Below are 21,717 nucleotides of genomic sequence, written 5' to 3' on the forward strand. Positions count from 1 at the left end.
TTTTCACTGACAATATACAGAGGGTGCCATTTGAAAATAAAAAGTGAGGGGTAGCTACCACAGGGTAGTCGAATGTAATAACCATTTTCATACATCATTGGAAAGGTACTTTAATGTTATTGAAAGCAGTTTTTTATTTTTTTATTAGCTTGTGAAATAAGATAGAAATTGCCTGTTGACTTGGCAAATTTAATCCAACAACAGTGAATATAATATATTCGATCAATTGAGTGCAGAAATTAAGAAAAAAATGCTTGATTACCAAGCTTATTCTCCAGATCTGTCCATCAGTTGGCTTTGTGAAGATCTCAAAAAATGCCGAAGGGAAAGAATTAGGCCTTAACGAAGAAGTGATTCTGCAAGTAAAAACGAATATGTCTAAACGAAATCCATTGAGAAGTTAGTTGCAAGTATCACTCTTGAAGATGACGAATAAAGTCGAATTTTTAAGAAGCAATGTATTTTTATTGGTTAAGTCTAGGACTCATTGAGTGACTGGTTATCATCACGTGAGAAGTACTGTGTATGTAATTCATTTTCCACAATTCGATTTTTTTTAGATCATTGATCATTCATCTTATATATGCCAAGTTCTGCTTTTTATTTTTGCTTTTCACGGGGTAGAGAGCATTAGTTTTTATTTGCTTTGAAATGGCTTGAATTAATCACCAACGCTTATATCACCATAAATTCGTCATACGTAGTTATATTTACGAATCACCTCCACAGTGTAAGTCAGATTGAGTATAATATCCGTTCAAAACACATTCGAACATATTTTTCATACTCTCTACCCTAGGTATTTCCTTAAAGTAAAAAAAACAAAATTTTAAAATAAAAAAATAAACAATTTTAAAATTAAAAATAATTAAAACATACTCAATGTGATGTTCTGTTGATGTGATTCAGTACTGGCAATGCATGAAACGATCCTCAAATGCCCCACACCGGGATGCAATGGCAGGGGTCACGTGAGCACGAACCGGAACACGCACCGGAGCCTTTCCGGTTGCCCGATAGCGGCTGCCCATAAACAAGCAGCTCGTGAGCAAAAATATCAATCCAATTTGTCGGGCAGTTCGAAATCTCCACCGCATTTTGGTGAGTATCTCTAATTGTTTCGAAGTCCCACGTTAATTTGTTTTCTGTTGTCGGTGATGTATTGGTCCCTCGAGCCGGATGAGCCTGAAACCGATACGGGCTTTCGAGAGGACGTCTTGACCTCTCATGGTGTGAGATTGTCTCTCTCGAATGACTCGGATGTTGTTTGTCGGAAACGAAGCGAGATTGAATCGATGAATTCATATAGCTAGCTCGAAAAAAAAGTAATTTTATTATTTTCCTTCATGTTAATTCATTTGTTGTTCAAATTCAATTCTAAATTACGAAATAACAAGATTCCGAATCATAACTTCTAATTTTTTTCCTTATGCAAAGCAACTTTTTTATTGCGATTATAATCCCTTCCTGCTTTGCTATTAGCATCATTAATCTGTAAAACAGACGTCAAACTACATTCTGCCTGCTGACATCGAGAATTTTTAACGCTAGAAGCCCGGGTAGCAAATTTTTTTTCATTCTAACATTAATAAAAGAAAATGTTAGTAATCAATTGGTATGTCCTCCTTCTTCTCTACTTGTGATGGTTTAAAAACTTTTTTACATATGTTCTTTTATTTTCTTATCACCATCAAAATCAACTGTTTGTAAGTATTGGTACAACATATATTTTCTCATACATATTCCCAATTCAATTTTAAAATTCAACCTTCTAATCCAATCCATTCTGATTACTCTCAAGATTATAAATAGAAATTCACGGCTTGGCTTGATATTTGAGCTACTTGGCTTGAGCTTTACTTGAAATTAGCTTAAGTTCAAGTCAAGTAGTAGTCTTTCAATGTCAAGTCTAGTATTGATTTAATAAGTACTCGACTTAACATTGGAAAACTACTACTTGAGTTGATTTCAAGTCAAGTTCAAGATCCTTGGCTTGAGCTTGAGCCAAATACCTTGAATATAATGCCAAACTGGAATCCCTCATTTTAAATACTTTTCTAAATCTTTCTTTATAATGGAATAAACAAAAACAACTTAGACTCTCCGATGGGAGGTTGACAACAGCTTTTGCTGAGTAATAGTGACTGATGGTTCCGATACAAAGAATCTTCTCCGTAGAACTGAAATATTCCAGTGTCAACTATCTAGAAAATCAAGTATTTCGGTTACCCCACTATTTTTTTTTAATCCGAATTAATCGAAACATGGTGATCACAACACAACTCCAGTGTAAATCTTTCCGTAAGATGAATATAATCAAATCCTACACTTGTGATTGAGGAAATATTAATTTGGAACTAGCTTAATTGTCACTCGTTGCTGCCATTTTATAAAAAACGGAATTCAAGTAGATTTACAATCCGTATCGTTTAGCTTAGATATGCTGACAGTTTCCTTCATTTTTTCTGCATTTTGCTATTCATTTCCATTTCTTCAGTCTCAGAATGTCCTGAAACGCCCCTGTTGAAAATTATTGATTCGAAAATCATCCACTTTGCAGACGACTTCTCCTCCACATCCTTCGAACCAAAAAAGAACCAAATGGTAAACAGCGAAGACATCAAACCAGGTTACACAGTTGGATACAATTCAAGCAGCCAAGATTCATCGTCTACAAAACAAACCTACGACCAGTATTACAATTCCGAACTCAACCAGCTCAAACCCGAATTAAAAGTGCCGAAAAGCGAGGTCAATACCAGCAGTTGCTGCGGTATGCAGGGTCAGCCAGAATTGCTGGTTCCAAAGACGGAAAACCCAAGCAGTTGCTGCTCCCCATCTTCGGGTCTACGGATGGGCTACGAACCTTACGTCAATCAAGACTCCAACTCGTCTTCCATATCCAGTATGGAGGCTTCGAACTCCAGGAATAACCCGCACCAATTATCGCACCCTGTGGGTCCCCATCACAACCAGCAGTCGCCGTACAGCATGGATAACCATATGCCTCAGAGGTCGCCGTACCATCATCCTTCTTCGGAAGAGATTTACCATAGAGACAGGGTTTATGCGGACATGAGCGACTCTATGTCGAGCTCAACAGTGGCGAGGCCCATTGTCACATACTCCAACGATATCATGAGACCGTATGACTCTGGGATCATGAATTCAACCAGTCATAGACCTTACGACCCCGGCACTGGAACCCCAACAGCTTTCGAAAGGTACGAACCTAATCAGTGTGTACAGCAACCTTTGCCCCAGAGAATCGCCTCCTCCCAAAATTTGTACAGCTATGGGGGAATGGCGGAGCAGCAGGAACAAAGGTATCAGCAGGAATCTTCGTTGACGCAACAACACATGGCGGCAGTGTCGCAGAGTATGATCAAAACTGAGGCGCAAGAACCTACAGTGCCGATATATCCTAGGTAAGACATTCACTCTTCTTGTACTGATGAATTTTTATCGGTAAATTCCTTCATTATTGCTTCAAATATAATAGTTATGTATTTGTTTCACTAGGCAGCAAAGTAGTAAATTGGCTGCCGCGGCTGACAGAAATTCAGCCAAGGCAGTCAATCTACTTTCTGCAGAGTCGAACATATAATTTTTTCTTCGATTATTATTATTGTTTATAATGATACATATAGGGTTATATATTTCCATATTATGAAAATTCCCACAATCTATTTATTTTCCTGTAGTCAGAAAATGTTGAATGTTTTATTCACATTGAGAATAATCACTTTGCTGCCTAAGCAGGATAGTAGTTACTTTGCTGCTTAGGCAGGAAAAGTAATAATTTGATGATTGATATGTGTCCGCAAAATCAATATTTGCTGTCTATCGGAGAAAAAATAGTTTGGCCAGTTTCACACTAATGTATAAACTTTTGTATTGATAAGATCAGATAGTTCATAAACTAATTCTTCTTAGTCTTATAAAATTTTTGCTCCAATAAAATATATTCGATCTCGCCGTTGAGGATAAGCTCACCTCAGGAAAAAATATAAAGCATTCATTCTTTTTATTCATCTCCTTATATTTCTTAAATAAAGAAGTAAAATTTGGACATCAGAATTCAAATTTATGATAATAACACACAAATAAATAATTAACAAAAAATAAATCGAAATCACTGAACGATTATTTATCGATTGAAATTATCAATTCTGAAGAGTTCAGATAAAGAAACGAAAAAAGAAAAACGAAAGAAAGAAACGAAAAAAAGGAAAATAGTTATATGAAGAGAAAAATAGTTTCCAAATATTTTCGTTTTACTTTTCCTCCTTATCCGTACTTTTATCGATTGAAATTATGATGTGTAAAGAGTTCAGATAACGAAACAAAAAAAAACTAGCGTTCAATATGATTCGATTTAGTTCTTCTCCACAAGTGTATTCATTATCAATTCAAATTTCATTTTGTGAATACATAGTTCAAATAACGTTAAAAATGTTTCGTGAAATCGTCTTCTTCACCAACCCGATGTAATTTTTCATTAGCACCTATGGCCTTTGGCCGAAGCTGAACGAAATGAAATTGAAAAAAATTAATTTGCAGACCGATGTACCAATACGAGCAGGCATCGGGGGGTCCACTTCCTGTGGGATTTTCTGCCATCAACCTTTCGGTGAAATGTGTGACAACCCAGGCACAAATGAAGGGTGCTGGACCCCACACGTCTCCAGGGGGTTCAGTTATCGATCTCTCCACATCGAGCGTAACCACGAGTCCTCAGGTGAGTTACTTTTATATTTCTGTATAGGTAAATATTAGATAATCATACAGTATAAGTTAATATGTAAGATAAAAAGTTTCGTTGTAAAAATGGAGTAGTTTTCAATTTGTTACGATTTTACTAAATGATTCAATATTCTTTCAAAATTTGTTCAGTTTGGTAACTAGTTTCGAATTTTTTTTTTTGGCATTTCGTTCAAATATAGCCTTTTTTTGTCCACGATCTGTTTACAAGACGTCAAGTCTTAGTTGATAAGTTAATCTATCGCACTTGTTTGTTGACGATCGTCATTTAGTCTATCGTTTATTGTGATGCTTTTCTATTAATTAAGAGACAATTATTGTCTCCGATCTTCAAAATATGCTTACTGGTCTTAATACTGAATATACTGCTGTAAAACCCCTTTTCGCCTCATTTCAGATCGATCAGGACCTTTTCGATCGTAACGTATGTCTCAAAAGGTTCTAAAAGAACTGTCATTCAATGATTCGTCATTTTAATGACAATGTATTAGGTGTACAACTTTGCTTCCACCGATTTGCAATAGATAGCTGTAGCGGAAAGTGGTAGTCGAAATGAATAGATCGTAGATGTCATACAATAAGCTTAGATATTTGTAGACATAACGCCATCGAAATATTAGTCGATTTGTGTCTGCATCATAAAGTTATTCTCGATCAAACATGTCAGCTTACGACCATTACTTGATCAAAACTCGTGTCAAACGCAACAAAAATTGGCAGGATCATTGGAAGTAACGCAACAGCACATTTCAAAACTCCTGGAAGTCATGGAAATAATTCGAAAACAAGTAAATTTGGTTCAATATTTGGTTGGGCCAGCTCTGCGTAGTGAATTATGAGTTGTTGAAACCGATTGAAACGATCACAGGTGATCGTTATTGAACGCAATTAATGCGTTTGAGCCGAGCATTGAAAGAAAAACTGCCGCAATACAACGAGAGACAAGATAATAGTTATTTATAATACAAGTGCAGAAGGCATTGATATTCTTCCACGAGTTCAAAATTCAAAAACGAGCCACGAAGTGGCGAGTTTTGGAATGAACGAGTGGTAGAATGAGCCTTCTGTACGAGTATTATACATTATTTTCTCTAATTCATTGCATTTTCATTGAAATTAATGAAATATTTCCATAAATATAATTTAGTGATTTTTGCATTGAAAAATGTTGGTTGGCAGAACTGATTTCTTTAAGGCAATTTGATGAATTGACAGATAAAGCCGTAGCGGAAAGTTCGGAGTGCCAACATAGAATAATAAAATATAACCATGAAAACTGTGCGTTTCTGATATATTCTCGCACGATTTTGTTCTACAAGATGTGGAAGAATGAACGGAATAACCACAGAATTAGAGAAAGTGATTTTATAACATGATAAGTCTTGGCCCCATGTTGCTAAAATGGTCAAGACATACTTGGAAACGTTAAAATGGAAATTCTTACCCCACCCTTCGTAATCTCCAGACGTTGCTCTCTCGGACTTTCACTTGTTTCGATCAGTAGCACATAGGCCTGGATGACAGTACTTCTGCTCTTATGAAAAAGTAAAAAATTGGATCTATTCGTGGATCGCTTCAAAAGATGACCAGTTTTTTCAACGCGGGATTCTTACGCTGCCCGAAAGATAAGAGAAAGTAGTGGCCAGCGATGGACAATACTTTGTATCATACATGTATAACAAGTTTTTTTTAGAATAGAGCCTCGAATATCGGAAAAAAACGACGGAATCAAAGTTGTACGCCTATGTAGTTTGCGAAATCGATTTTTATGGCCGCCTCACTTGTCATTAGTGTATTCACGCGTCACAAGACAAACAAACCATCAACTTTGAATAAAGTACAGGCCAAGTCATGACATCGATGAATACCAAATTAAAGATCCAGTTGAAGGTTTTTACTGAACATATAAAATAGCGCCAGAAGCATTTAAGGAACTTCATCAACTGAACACGAAGTACCCTAACAAAACTATGCCAGAAATGTCCAAGATGCCACCTCACGAATCCCATTACAAGGCTTTTAAGTTGAGTTTGAATGATCAAAAAAAAAAACAAAGTCAATTTTGTAGCCGACGATACTGGCTGAATCCCGCTTTAGAGCAGGGAAACTTGCTGGATAGTTTGCCATTCAAGAATGCTGTTATTATTATTATTTTGCCTTTAACGTTCCAATGAAAATAGCGAACTAATAAACGAAGAATAAGAATAAAACATTGTATGTGTGAAACAACTAAGCAATGGACTAGTTTCCTTTTTTTTGTTGAGGATTAATTCTAAAAATTTAAGTAAAATGAAACAAAAATGTGGAAGAATCATTGAAATATCTCTAGAAATGAAAAAGTTATGGGACTTTGAAGTTGCGCTTGGAAGAATAATTTCATAGTACATGTAAGTGGCGTGACGTCACACACTAGACGACTGGTATTCGCAGAGTGCTTACGAATTCATTGGTGTACAATCACTTGTGCCGTTCGTGTCGTGTTTTGTTCGTTACACGATGGCTGAAATAACTTACTATATACATACATATAAATTACTTTTTTCTCTTTTTACTTTTTACTCCTCACATAAATATGTGTTGCCATTGATAGACTTCAACAACCAGTACTCAACTACAAACTTTTTATGAAACGTTTTTTAAATAAATCATCGTTATAAGTTGAACCATGATGAAGCAAACTCAAAAGTAGATACTTTCTTGAAAAGTTTAACTCCCTTTATTTCAGCACTGACATATATGGATTTGAAGAAAAAAATTCCATCACTGTGAATATATCTATTTTAGGCAAATTGTCACTTTGTCCTTTCACGAAGCCTTCTTCCATTATGGTGACATAAAAACAAAACTCGAGTTAAACCTACACTGTACAACTACAAACGGCGCGAGAGCCTTGGCGCGGCTAAGTATTTAAACGTAATTTATGGTGTAGCGAACACAGGCAAGTGCTGTGACGTCACAGACCAAAGACGTTCCGCGCTAAAATACGTAAATTTAAATAATCTATTTCTCAGTCATTTATTGATGGATTTTCAAAATTTTTTCACTGATTTATCAGTTTTGTTCTATATTTTAATTCTATCGTGTCAAATATAGTATTGTCAACATCACTAAACTAGTCCATTAGTAATATAACCCATAAGTAAAATGTTAGCATAAATACCTTAGCGATGATAATACAGAATAGAACCAGCGTTGACCAGAGTCTTCTGATCGGCTTTTCCTATTGAAACTATGAAGGTCTACAAAAACAATACCGTTAAAAAATAACCGGTAACCATTCTTCGAACATTCAGGTGCCTGGTCCTTTGTGCCAAACCTTTTGAGACATACGTTTACGGTCAAGTACTCGATACCCCATCAAATAAAACTTTTCGAAGCTTAAAATCGAACCTCCGACCGCGCGTCAACCGCTGTTTGGGTTCCACTGAAACCCACCACAATTTTAACACCAAAACGCTATACCCTTTCGCAAACCCCGGGTTTATAACGCGTTAGTTAATACTCCATAACTAGGCCCATAAATAACGTTTGCAGCTCGTTCAGCACACATAATCATCTTTGTCGGCAGGTGGCATATAACTCACCTCATTACGGGGGCCAACGAGTCGGAGGAAGTCCGCAAGCTGCGGCCAGTCCCCATCTATCTGCCAGCCCGCAAGTTCCGAGTCCGCAGGGACAGACGCTGGACCTCAGCATCAGCCGACTGTCCCATAGGTGAGTTGACCCTTTCCTGTTATTTATTGTGGCGACGGTAGCGTTCTAAAGTTCATAACCGCATAAAACGGGAGGCCCGGTTCAATTTGTGTGTATACACTTTGACGGTAGTTTGATAGTTGGCGCACGTAAATATGTGTGTTCTCGGTATTTTGAAAGGGGTGGGAGGATGGGGGTGCAATTGGAGCTTACGAGGGAAGGGGTTGGGTTGGTTTGGGAGGATGAAAAATCGGGTGGTATGTTTTAGTTTCCAAGTTACATGCGTTTGTTCGGTATGGAGCAAGAGAAGTTTAATATCAGCCTTTAGAATAAAGTAGGAATCTCAGTCTAATTTAATATGTACCGTCAAATACTTACATCAATAACACAATCTATCAACTTTCAATAAATATCAAATTTTACAGCTAGCTCAAAGCTCAACCTAATAACCGTTTGTAACTTGTAAACTAATGCGTAACTCATAAAAATATTATGAAGAATGTACATTTCCTCAAAAAATCAATTGAAAAAACGCTCATTTGCAGCTCATCTGAAAAATAAATGAATAGAAAGAGCGAATGATTGAAAAATCCTAATTTGAAAAGAGTAATTCAAACGTTTAAGCGCAAAAATCATTTCCTATTCAATTTATCGAGAAACTTCACAAATGGTTGATGTATATAATAATACTGAAGAGGAGTAAAACAAGAATAAATCAATTTGAAATAGTATAATATGATATAATAATATAAAGCGCACCACACGAAATAAAGAATAACGCTCTAACGGAGAGCGTCGATAGCGACCTAAGGCAGATAAGAAAATAGCACTGGTAGAAATCTAGGTTAAGAGTTGATCACAGAAAAACGTGCTGTAAGTGAAGGTGAGTAGCGATAGACCGGTTCCGCTCTTTTTGAATATCATCAGTATCAGTATCAAAATTCGAAGCTTGTAAAAAGTCATGTTTATTTTTGATATTATATTTTGAACACTGTTTCTTTCTATTGGTTTTTTTTTATTGGTTTTTCAATATTATGTAAAATGGCTTGTCCGTATAAATAAATAAATAAATCACACAGCTCAACATCAATGACATCCAGATGGAAACAGAGGCTATTTTATTGAAAGTTAACAGTAGGATCAGCATATGTATGTTGTCGTTGAACTACCTAAGCTTCTCACCAATAGTTACTTAAAAACTATATATTCTTTTTCTCTTTGACGGTGTATCGCATCAATTCACGTCTAGTTTTAAATGCATCCTTATCAGTGGTTGATGGAAACGCTAGGATTCTGTATTCCCAAGAAATAGTAAAAATAATAAAGAATAACCCAGAGCGACCGTGGATATCCTGTGGTTAAGAGGGATTACCACCACGTGTCTTTCCGCGTATCAGTCAAGCATTAGGTACCTATTAATTTCCCCTCTGGTGCTCCTGCGTTGACCAAACTTAGTACGGTTTACGAAGTTGTACATTCACTATATCTTCTTTCTCTTTACGAAGTATATAATAAGAGGGCAAGCACTGTATATCAATTATTTTGCAAAAACGAAAAGTTAACAACATTTTATTTTTTTCATTGGCAAATTGAAAATATTGTCATTCTACAATTCAGATTATTCTCCAAAGAAACTATGTGAATGCCCATAGAAATCGGTGATTGTAAGAGGAAAAATCTGTAATTTCGTTTTCAACACGCAGTCACGTGATGGTATTCCCACTTAACTCTCAACCTAGATTTTTGCCAATCTGATGTTTTCATAACGAATAAAGGTCAACACCAAGATATCAAGTAGTGCCCCTGTGGTTAACCTTTAGCCAGATTAAAAGGTCGACATACACACCAATCGAAAAAATTGAACTCGACATGTAGATCATTCGAGACCTCTTTTTCTTACCAAAATCGCTTAGTATTAGTCTTGTCCTTGTCTTGTGGGAAATCCTTCTCGGGGGGAACTATAACTTTTTAAATACCATTGAGCCCGTTTCGTCCGCGTTTAGCGAAAAAGGTTTGGCGTCTAAATCAAACACGCAACTGTCCCGAATTGCAGCAACGCAAGTCCCCAGTACCAAACCAGAGAGGGCTCGATGCCGGTGCCCCCCGGCTTCATAGGTACCCCCCGTGATGAACAGACAGAACCGGTCGATTTCTCAACGGCAAACGAACCCGTTAATTTCAGTGGCGTCCGACCGGTGGCTTCGTTCGCTGGACCAATTCTGGCGCCCGGATCTGGATACAGCAGAGAGTCGTCGCCGGAGAGCGGAGGATCCCACTATATGGACGCCTACAGGGACTCTTCAGGTGAGATTTCGTTCCTTTTACTTACTCACTTTCATTTTTTTTTTCTTTTGGACATCTTCAACTTTTTTGTGATGAGACACACTCCTCCTAATTTAACTAAAAGTAAACCCCTTTCAGTCTCAAAAAATGAGGTTAACAGGTCCCAGCTATCTATAAGATGTAGTAAAAAGAAATCCATGATTTTTGCAATATAAACAAGGCTTCAATTACTATAGTTAGTATGATCCGATTTAGGTCAAATATGCACCGTTTTGTTCGATTACTTGTTGCTATTTTAAAGGTAATATCATTATGCCTATCCCATAAAAGCCATCGTCCCTATTGGCAAAAAATTGACACAGTCGATTTGCACAAGCCTCTGTCGAAGCGAATTTTTCACCAGCCAAATTGTTCACCATGGACAGGAACAGATGGTAATCACTTAGCGCCAAGTCCGGACTAAAAGGTGGATGCATAAAAACCTTCCAACCAAGTTCCCAGAGCTTTTGACGAGCCACTTTCGATGTGTGTGGCCTGGCGTTGTCCTGATGGAATACAATTCCTCGCCTATTGACAAGGATTGGGTGATTGCTTTGTTCAGACTGTCCAATTGTTAACAGTACAGTTCCGAGTTAACAGTCGTGCCGTAGTGGAGCAGCTCTTGGTAGATAACTCCCTGCCAATCATACCAAATACACAGCAAAACCTTCCTGGCCGTCAATCCTAGCTTTGCCATCATTTCCGCTGGCTCACCGGTCTTCTATTGGCTAAAGCTGGCCGCTTCTGGATGATTCAGTAGCGATTCGCAGATAGAAATTCAGTCCATGAGATTTTTTTTCGTTAACTCATGTAGTACCTATACATCGAGCTCCTTCTTGAGACCAGGCTTATGCAAATGGTTTTTGTTCAATCTTTAGTTCTTGGGCTATCGAAAAAGTGCTTATATCATGGTTGGACTTGACAATGTCCATGAGAAACCTTAGGTCCTGATCAAAGTCCATGGTTTTATCGACATTTTCGACAATGAGCCTTCCAGAGCGTGGTGCATCTTTGACATCGAAAATAGCGAAACGGAATCGACTGAACCAAAATTGTGTATGATTGGCTGTTACAGTATCTGGACCATAAGCACTATTAACATTTTCAGCAGCCTGGCTTGCATTCTCGCCTTCATCGAAGAAAAACTGTAAAATATAGCGTTCTTTTTTTGCTCGTGTCCATCTTTGACGCGCACTCAAACTATTACTGAGTCAACTTATCACAAAACTGTCAGAAAATTTTTTGTAGCACAAAACCTCATCTTTCTAACGCCTTCTAGTTAACCCGAGATACAGATAAATAAAGCCATCTATTGGAAAAGTAATGGATTTCTTTTTACTGTACCTAATATATACAGGCTGGTTTGCATAATACAACATAATACCACTCGAATGTTTTCAAGAGAGCCGAGACACAACGATTTTAATTTGAAAATTTTAAATTCCTGTTTATGCAATTACCCCCTCAAGCTCAAAGGACAGTAAAGATCGAGTGGAACATAACTTCTAAAGGTTTTGCAATTCTGTTTCGAAATAAGTTTGAGAATTTATGATCAGCTTTCGTTTCGGTATAAAAAACTCTTGAATGTAATAGGGGAAGAGCATACTTTTACCTCATTTAATTAAAAGCGGTTTTTTCGGATCGTTCAATGATTCTCGTCCACCAGATATCAAACAGTTTTTGAAACTGCAAGTAACTATGATGTTATTTGAGCTGCATCATTCGAAATCGATTTCCTATCTTGAAAAAATGTTCAATTGAAATACTTCTCCCTATACACCACCATTTTTTGACTATTCCACTACCCCATCCTCTTATAAATTGAGATTTCAATGGGTAATTTTCAGGATATACGCCTATGAGTCCACATCCAGGCTACGGGATGACCTCAGTGGCCAGCGACTACCCATCCAACCCCTACACAGCGCCCTATCCAGGTCCTGGAGGATACCCTTGTGGTACAGGAGGCTACCCAGGCTCAGTTACCAGCGCTTATCCCGTGCCTCCTGGAGGATATTCCCCCAACCCGTGTTATTCGATGCCACCTCCGCAACATTCTCTGTCCCAACACGAGAAATCGTCGAATAAAGATGGAAGGTAAGATACTAATAATCTCCTCTGAAAAAGTAGAATAAAACCATTTAACTGAACCAAATACTGACTCATCGACTATTGGTAAGAGTGGCAATCTCGGCGACGTGTTGATCGTGAATGATTTTCAGTTAATTCCTTGAGAAATATTGAAATGATAAAGTATATCCGAAGTCACTTGGAGGAAACCAGAATATTTCGATTTTACAAGGGATTTTTACAAGTTACCAGAAATTCCTTTGGGGCCAGTGAATTGATTACCTTACAATACTTTCAAATAAACCCCGGTATTTAGCGCATCGCAGTATCCACTTCAAAGGGACATCTGTCAAAGCCTTTGTATGAACTAGTTCAAGTGACCAGATTTTACCATGCATTTAAGTGAAGAAGTTAGTTATCAGAGAAACATATAACACCTAGAATTAAAAACGAAGCAATTTCTCCAGAGTAAAACATGATGACTTTTTAGTCAATCAAATAAACTGAGCAACACTTGTAACAAAAGGTACAATAAAACAACAAAAGGTAAAATAGGTATAACAATAACAGAGTAAAAAGAAATACAAATATTTTACAGTTCGTTAACTCAATTTTGAATTCATCCTTCAACAACTTGTGGATTGTTGAAATTTCATAGATAGGCTCTGTACATCGATGTTTACCACCTGATGATTAGGTTTCAGAGGTTTTCCTTGAAAATAAAAATTGATAAATAAGGTGTGTAGTGTTTTCAAGTGTGCATTTCTTTTTCCAGCATCGCCGGTTGTCCAAGAACCGACAGGACCCATATACAGGCTCATTCTCAAGAACTCAAATGTCCGACGCCAGGATGCGATGGTTCAGGTCACGTGACGGGAAATTATTCTTCGCACAGAAGTCTTTCTGGTTGTCCTAGAGCGAACAAGCCCAAAAGCAAGCCTAGGGACGGTCAAGATTCTGAGCCTTTAAGGTAAATATCAAATGATTAATATGAGTGTTGCCTTTTTAAATTGCTGGTCTAAGTTATTGAAGCTTTTTCAGTGTTCAATAATATATTTATATTTAACGAATTTAAATGTTAAAAATTTTGTAACTTCTCTTGATGATCTGTAATAATTTTCATGCTATCAGATGTCCTATACCAGGTTGTGATGGATCTGGTCATGCAACAGGAAAATTTTTGTCACATAGAAGGTAATAAAACTGTGTCATCATTGTAACGACAAATGTCATTAGTAAACCTAAAATCTTGATTCTTTTTATCCGAAAATTCGCAGATCGAAATTATTGATGATCTAAAAATATCCATGAAATGTATCTAGTATCAAAAAATATAATCTGAAATAGTCCCTTTAAAAATGAATGACACTCATACGTCGGCTTCTGTAAGTCTGATCAAAATGTTGTTTAACTAAAAAAAACTGTAAATTGGCAACTCTGCCAAATCAGTTTGAATTTTCGAAAAGTTAATCACTGTTCTGTGGAGAAATTGATTCGATTTTGCAGAATGGGTTCGACCTTTTATTGTTAGCGTTAACGATAGATTTAAAACTGGCTACATTATTTTGAAAAATAATTTCTCCCTTGAAATAAACAAAAGTTCTGAAGTAATGATACATCTATTTGGCATTATAACGCTTCAATTTCCATATCCAATACAAACACAGCTACTAACAGCTTTATATTAATTCAACCACCTATTAGTTGAAAGGTTTTGACATTTCTTTAATCTATGATCAAAGCATTAACTAACATTTTAAAAGCACAAAATTGTGTTTGACATACGATTCTATAGTTGGTTTTCCCATCTGTCAATTAAGTCAAACGTCAAATTAAATTGAATAACCACGCTTCAAGTTACTCAGTTGCTACTTGAAATCTGATTAGTTAATTATAGCTTAATCAGCTAGAGAGCAAGATTTGTAAAAAGTATTTCTCCAGATTCTGTACTTTCATATCGATCATCACAACGAAAACTTTGACTTAGTGTTCTTTCTCTCGGTATCGGACAAACCTACTAACACCAAATATTTTCTGCAGCGCTTCTGGTTGTCCGATAGCTAATAGGAACAAGATGAGGGTACTGGAAAGCGGTGGATCGGTGGACCAGCACAAAGCAGCAGTAGCGGCGGCCACAGTCATGAAATTCGAAGGTGTCAACTGTCCGACCCCCGGCTGCGACGGCACTGGACACATCAACGGTTCCTTCTTGACTCACAGGTCCCTGAGTGGATGTCCGGTGGCTGGCCAGGGTGTTAAAAAATCCAAATATCCAGACGATATGTCGTCGTTCTATTCGAAGAATTATTCAGGTAAGATAAAAAGGTGAATTTTAAGCTTGAAAATGAAACAAATTTAAAATGAATCAGTGAATCCCATTTTAATTCATTTCTAGAAAGGAAGGTTTGAACAAGGAATTATATGTTTCGAAATTTGAAAAAAATTTTGTACTCCAAAAAAAAAAGATTGGTCTACCAAAAAACCTCATCAACGTAGCAAATTATATGGATAAATTGTCTTGGGAGTGGAATAAGTTTAAAATGAGAAACCTTAGTAATACGACAGTGTTAGATTTAGTAGCAAATTATATTGGGTGTAGTAAAGAGAAATCCATTATTTTTCCAATAGATGGATCGGGTTTCACTGGATGGCGTTAGAAAGATGAGATTTCGTACTACAAAAACTTTTCTGACAGTTTTGTGATTAGTTCACGCAGTTTAGTTTGAGCGCGCGTCAAAAATGGAGATAGTCAAAGAGAAAATAATATCTCACAGTTTTCCTTCGATAAAGGCGAAAATCCAAGCCAGACGGATGAAAATATGAATAGTGTTTATGGTCCCGATACTGCAACAGCCAATCACGCGCATTTTTGGTTTCGTCGATTCCGTCAATAATTTTTATGTCAAAGATGCACCACGCACTAGACGGCCAATTGTCGAAAATATTGATAAAATCATCGAGTCCGACCGTCATGTAAGCACTATTTCGATTGCCCAAGATTGCACAAAAAACCATTTGGAACTATTTGCATGAGGCTAGTCTCAAGAAGAAGCTCGATGTATGAGTACCACACGAGTTAAGTCAAAAAATCTCATGGACCGAATTTCCATCTGCGAATCGCTGCTGAATCGCAACAAAATCAACCCATTTTTGAAGCGGTTGGTGAAGTAGATGACTCACGACAACGTCAAGCGAAAACGGTCGTGGTCGAAACGCGGTGAGTCGGCGGAAACTGTGGCCAAGCTAGGATTGACTGCCAGGAAGGTTGGGCTATGTGTTTGGTTGAACTATTAACTTGGAACTATACTGTTCACAATTGGACCGCCTGAAGGAAGCAATCGCCCAGAAACGGCCAGCTTTGCGCAATAGGGAGATTCCCGGTTCCTCAGTATTTCGCGTTATAATACTCTAATGTTAATGAAATTCATTATCGGTATTTAGGTCGAGTCATGAGTGATTCCAAATCAATTGCAGTTTTTTCGAATGAAATTATTTGGATCTTAATATCGTGCGTTCTTTTATTTCCATGATATTTTATATGGGTGTTTAGATTAGGACACAAATGATCCTATCAGAATTTTGGCTTATTCGAGTTCTGCCTGTCCAAATCAGATATTCTCTGGAGAAATCAATCAAACCCTAAATAATCATAATAATTCAATTCCTACCAATCTTCTATAAAGCAACCAAAAATCCCCAACTAAATTTAAGATGCAACGTTGAAAATTGTTGTGTCTTTTCACATTGCTCATATTTGTTTCATTTTCTCTCTTATAGCCGTACTGTTAAGATAATAAAAAAGTAGTCATTTTGATTAATTTGTAGAGGAAATGCTGATTGATGATAATTTTAACTACTTCTCAAGATATTATGGAGAGAAAACATATAATTTGACTAAGATGGAGATGATTTGAAGTTGCCCGTAGAAAGAAAAAGAAAATGCAGTTCCCAGTTTAAATTGAGACAAATTTCAATTCGAAATTACCTATGTGTTTTTAATTCTCCACTCTTCTTATTCTTATTGTGGCTGCTGACTTCAAAACGAAATCCGAATCATTTCCTCCGTAAAATAATCATTAACAAAAAAAAAACACCATAAAAGTTGAGAGTGCCTCGGAAACATATGCACATGGAATTTCCAGGCATGGAAAACAATGGGAATACCGAGGATCTCATGACCTTGGAGGCTGAAATATCCGAACTGCAGAGAGAAAATGCAAGGGTTGAATCTCAAATGATCAGGCTGAAATCAGATATTAATGCCATGGAAAGTCAGCTCAACCATGGTGAAAAGGTGAGTTCACGTCCTAACCTCATTTTGTCAACGGAAATACAATATTTTTCGAGATGCGAAGCTCAAAATTCAACTACTTATGGTTCTAAAAGTAGTGGAGATAGTTAAAATACCTACAATAGGAAAAGGTCGATCAGTTTCTGTTATATTTCTTTTTTGGCGATTTCAATCAAAAATTGATGAGCAGCATCAAGGCAGTTCATTTTGGTTACTTTATTTAATATAAACCCATACACCGAAAGGTAACAAATGGGATAAAGATTATATATATATATATATTTAATATAATCGTTCCCTTCCCGAGACTACCAAAGGTAGTGGAAGTATTGTTTTCACTATTAAAGTGGAAACATTTTTTGTCTGTTTTGGTATCTGTTTGACCTTTAAAATCTAAATTACTTTTGTGGGTATGCATTGTGTTTGCATTAAATATAACTTTTAAGCAGATAATACTGTTAAAAGATCAAAAACAACATACTGTAAAAGGCTAATTTTGTGAGTATAGTGTCACAATAATTGGTAGAGTATTTTTGCCTGAAAGCATCTAGCTAAGGTCGTCCAAATAATGTTCCATCTGTTGGGCTATTACCAACATCGTTATTATCAGTAGTAACACTGTTCCATTTGTAACAGTTTCCATCTGTTTTTTTTTTTCGAAATATTTCATCATCGACAATGTAACTTTCGCAAAAATTAAGAAGAGGAGAAGCTCCTGCACGCCCCCCAGCGACGCCTCTGATTTACAGGTATACATATGCCAAGAAGTATCGCTCAAAGATTGAGCATGTGTTTTTCAATGCATAACTAAATTCCTTACCCGATAAAAACTACAATGATTAACTACAGAATTTCATGTTATATTAATCTTGCACTCATTGATAAACCTTTTGAAGATTTGAAAAAGCAACCAACAGATGCCCAACATGTTGGGTACCATTTCAATCAATTTCAATAAAGCATTGAAAAAGTTATATTCCAACTTTCAGAAGTTTTCAAGAGTTATGGAAATTCTGACCTTTCTAAGCGTCGAAGAGACGAAATAAAAAACTTCAAACAATTCCTATGAAATCTGAAAAAAAATTACTTACTGAAAAACAACTAGTGCAACCATTATGAAAGTTGTCAAAAAAGAAAAATAACAGAAATCTTATCTCCATTACTTCTTCATTTGTCGTAATTTCAAAATAAATAATTTCACGGCCACCAAATTTCCGTATATGAATTATTTGATTTGTGAATAACAGAAAGGAAGAACGCAAGGTGTCGATTCAATTGGACATTTATTACAATTCATTTCTGTCGAGAAAAATAGAACATATTTCTTATTATTCAAATCCTATCCTGACGAATCCAAAATTCTAAACGCCACCTATAGACCAAAATGCCAACGTACTGAATGGGTTCTGCATCCAGCTGCGGATATTTTATCCTGATACTTTTATTATATATTCAATTCATATTTGAAAGATTTATTGGTATTGAAAAATAAAGAGTTGAGAATTTATTCAAATCAGTGTCAATCAGTAAAAACACGTATATACCTACGCTTTTCGGTAATACAAATTAAATATCGAAAAAAGTACTGCTTTTCCTCCATGTTTGTTTATACGTAGCAGCGCCCTCAACGATAGTTGGAATCATCAATATTTTCTAAATGAAAGAAGAATCCTGTAATATTATACAGCGGTCTGTTTTTGACACTTTTCCTCTGCTTGGTAGATGACACTGAATTTGCTATTCAAATGATATTTCACATTCATTGCATTTTCAACCTTGAAAACAGGATCCTTCTAGTCTATAAATTTTGAAAAACCAAAAATTTCCATTGAAATTTCAATATCACTCTTTGAGTATACACTCTCTTCCTATACTATTTTCGATAATTCGTTACTTCCCAATGAGAAATACGTTTTTTAAATCTTTGTTGAGGTCCTGCGAACACCTTGCGTCCTGTAGTCAGATCCGCCTAATTAGTTTTGGTATTTACCTCAGCGGTTTCGTAAAAAAAGCAATTGGCCTACATCACTTACCATTTCCCAATAGGAAACCCAGGCGATGGCCCAAAGGAACAACAACCTGAACGAATACTACGAGAGTCTCAGGAACAACGTCATCACCCTTCTCGAGCACGTTCGACTGCCTGGCGGAGGTCCAAACCCGGAGAAAATCGGCCAGGAGAATTTCGATTCTTACCTTACCAAGTTGCAAACCTTGTGTACCCCCGAATCCTACTGTAATGAAGACAGTCGGCCCCTCTATGAAACTGTTAAATGTGCATTACAAGATTTCACAGTGTTACCTACGCCGATTTAAGATGTGTCCTTTTGATTTTTTTTTCTTTTTTAAACATTTCGTTGAGATGTGGAAATTGCTTCAATGACATCAGGTTCGGAGGTAAGTATATCGGAAACCCAGAAATTCAACACAAAACCAATATTTAACAAAATGAATAATTTGGTGGATGCGCAATATTAATGATAAATATTATCAAAAGCGCATCCGCCATGTACTGCAATGTTTGGGCGCATCCGCCAAATATCACAAACCTAAAAATATAACCTACCTGTTCAAAATCAAGTTGAAAATTTGATGAAACGTAAGCTGATATTTCTTCTTCATCACGTTGATGAAATTTAACAATCCATGATCATCATTTTCTAATTAAATTCATCACACTCATAGGCTGATGAGTTTTCACTACTTGTCGTTAGATGTCGCTAAATGCGATTAACAAAATCAGAAGAATCGGCTTTTTTCCATAGACCTATAATAACCAAAGATTAATCTTTGATAATAACATTTTAGGTCTATGCTTTTTTCACTGGAATTTCCCATTTTTTTCACTAATAGTGGTTTATAATAGGTGCGAAAAAGTTTGAGCTATAATTTCTTGTCAAAAATGGATTTTTTTTTTTAATTATTTTTTCTCTAAAGCATTTATTTAAAAAAAAATTACAGAGGATCTAGGCTATTTTTCGACAAAGAATTATGGCTTCTATTTATTCACACCTGAATAGGTATATATAAGAGCATCCACCAATTATCAGGTACAAGAGAAATTCTAATTTCTCTTGTGCGATTATGTTAATTTTGGTCCACAAAGAAATAAAAGATTTCATTCATGAAATTTTCAATGGAAGATGAAATCAGGGCAAAAAATATTTCCTTTCATATCTGATTCTCATTGAAGCAAATTCTCCAATAGCCTTTGTTTGAGCATTAAGAGTAATCTGCAAATGATGATTCAATAAAAGATCTTATGCATTTGTATTTACCCTATATGTGTTTCAGTTAATTTCAACATGAACGTTTGGGTTATTATCTGGAAGCAATGTTCGATGTTAGATTATACTAATTGTTGCAAACGAAAAGTTTCAAAAACAATTTATTCGAATATTCAGTTAGCATATTCGTTAGAATAACTCTTTGTACGTACTCATAAAATGTGATCTTTTGTAAATAGGTATGTACTGAAAAAAGTGTAAAGAAAAATACCAATTCTGTTTTAGAATAATATTGTATATTTATATTGTAAATACTGTTTTTGTTCTGTTATCATTCATGTGTAAGTATTTGAATTGTTTTTATTCAAAACATATAAGATGTCTCTTTGTTGATCAATTTGTACAGAATATGCTGATTAACTCATATTAAATTGTTTAAATTATTCGATTAGTGCAATACAGTCTGTTCATTTTTATCTGCGATAATTATATTTTGCTAGTAACATCATGATTTCAACTAGCGTTTCTGTTTTTCCTCTCACAATTTCATGATGGAATGAACACAGTGTTTGATGACTTCGTGAAATCACTAGTAGTTTAAACCCTTGTGCAATATGACACGTCCGCCAAAATTAGATCTTAATATTTCGAAATTTATTGTTATTAAATTGAAATTTAAGTCCCCAAACTGTGTGTTATACTGAATGAAACTAACATTCGTGTAAATAATGAATGAGACCCATACATCATAATTATTTAAAATCGTTTCCACCAAAATATATGTTATATTAATGTGTTATTATAAATTCATTTAATAAAAGAAACGTGTTTTAATCAGATCCTACATTTTTATGAAACCAATAGGCCATTTTAAAGTATCAAAAACATTGCACAATTTATAGACATCCCCATAGAATACATTTCCACAAACAATATAAACTAATTTGCAAAAAAAAGCTCTAAAAACATGAATAAATCATAGCTTTCTAAGTGTGATTAGAGAAAAAATGGCATGAACGAACTCACAATGACGTCAATTTGATATAAACATTCATGCCATTTGCATTTTCAAATCTTTGTGTTGTGTTCAGTGTTTTGCTTTAAATTTCAAAATTTTCTTCGATAAATTATGCTAGTTATTTTGCAAGTTTGAACAAATTCATTTTCCCTATAGAAGTACAAAAATGTAATGAATCAAAGTAGTTTTTACGATGAAATATTATTAAATAATGAAATTAATTTCACGGCATCCAGACAAATTCTTCAATTCTGGAAAAAGTACCTCCTCGAGCGGAACTCGAACCCGCAACCTCCGAACAACTAGTCCGATGCTCAAACCACTGATCCACC

General features: G+C 35.9%; 1 protein-coding gene across 6 annotated transcripts in view; it reads left to right on the forward strand.

The window, feature by feature from the left end:
• The window catches only part of LOC123680372 (myelin transcription factor 1), a 34,572-nt gene extending 13,385 nt beyond the window's left edge, over positions 1-21,187 (forward strand). Inside the window, exons 5-15 of one of the 6 annotated variants that reach the window (XR_006747507.1) lie at positions 2,561-3,428; positions 4,564-4,741; positions 8,333-8,478; positions 10,511-10,761; positions 12,627-12,876; positions 13,625-13,819; positions 13,981-14,043; positions 14,890-15,161; positions 16,992-17,143; positions 19,187-20,190; positions 20,435-21,187. Coding sequence is in view for 4 of the 6 variants with exons in the window: in XM_045618242.1 (XP_045474198.1) it covers positions 2,561-3,428; positions 4,564-4,741; positions 8,333-8,478; positions 10,511-10,761; positions 12,627-12,876; positions 13,625-13,819; positions 13,981-14,043; positions 14,890-15,161; positions 16,992-17,143; positions 19,187-19,456 (2,645 nt within the window). In the remaining 2 variants the exon portion in view is untranslated. Of the gene's footprint in view, positions 1-2,560; positions 3,429-4,563; positions 4,742-8,332; positions 8,479-10,510; positions 10,762-12,626; positions 12,877-13,624; positions 13,820-13,980; positions 14,044-14,889; positions 15,162-16,674; positions 17,144-19,186 lie in introns of those variants that run through there. The other 5 variants (XR_006747508.1, XM_045618242.1, XM_045618244.1 and 2 more) reach the window with 5 other exon arrangements.
• The last annotated feature ends 530 nt before the right edge of the window (positions 21,188-21,717 follow it).

The sequence above is a fragment of the Harmonia axyridis genome, chromosome 5, assembly GCF_914767665.1.
Source record: "Harmonia axyridis chromosome 5, icHarAxyr1.1, whole genome shotgun sequence".
Lineage (NCBI taxonomy): Eukaryota > Metazoa > Arthropoda > Insecta > Coleoptera > Coccinellidae > Harmonia > Harmonia axyridis.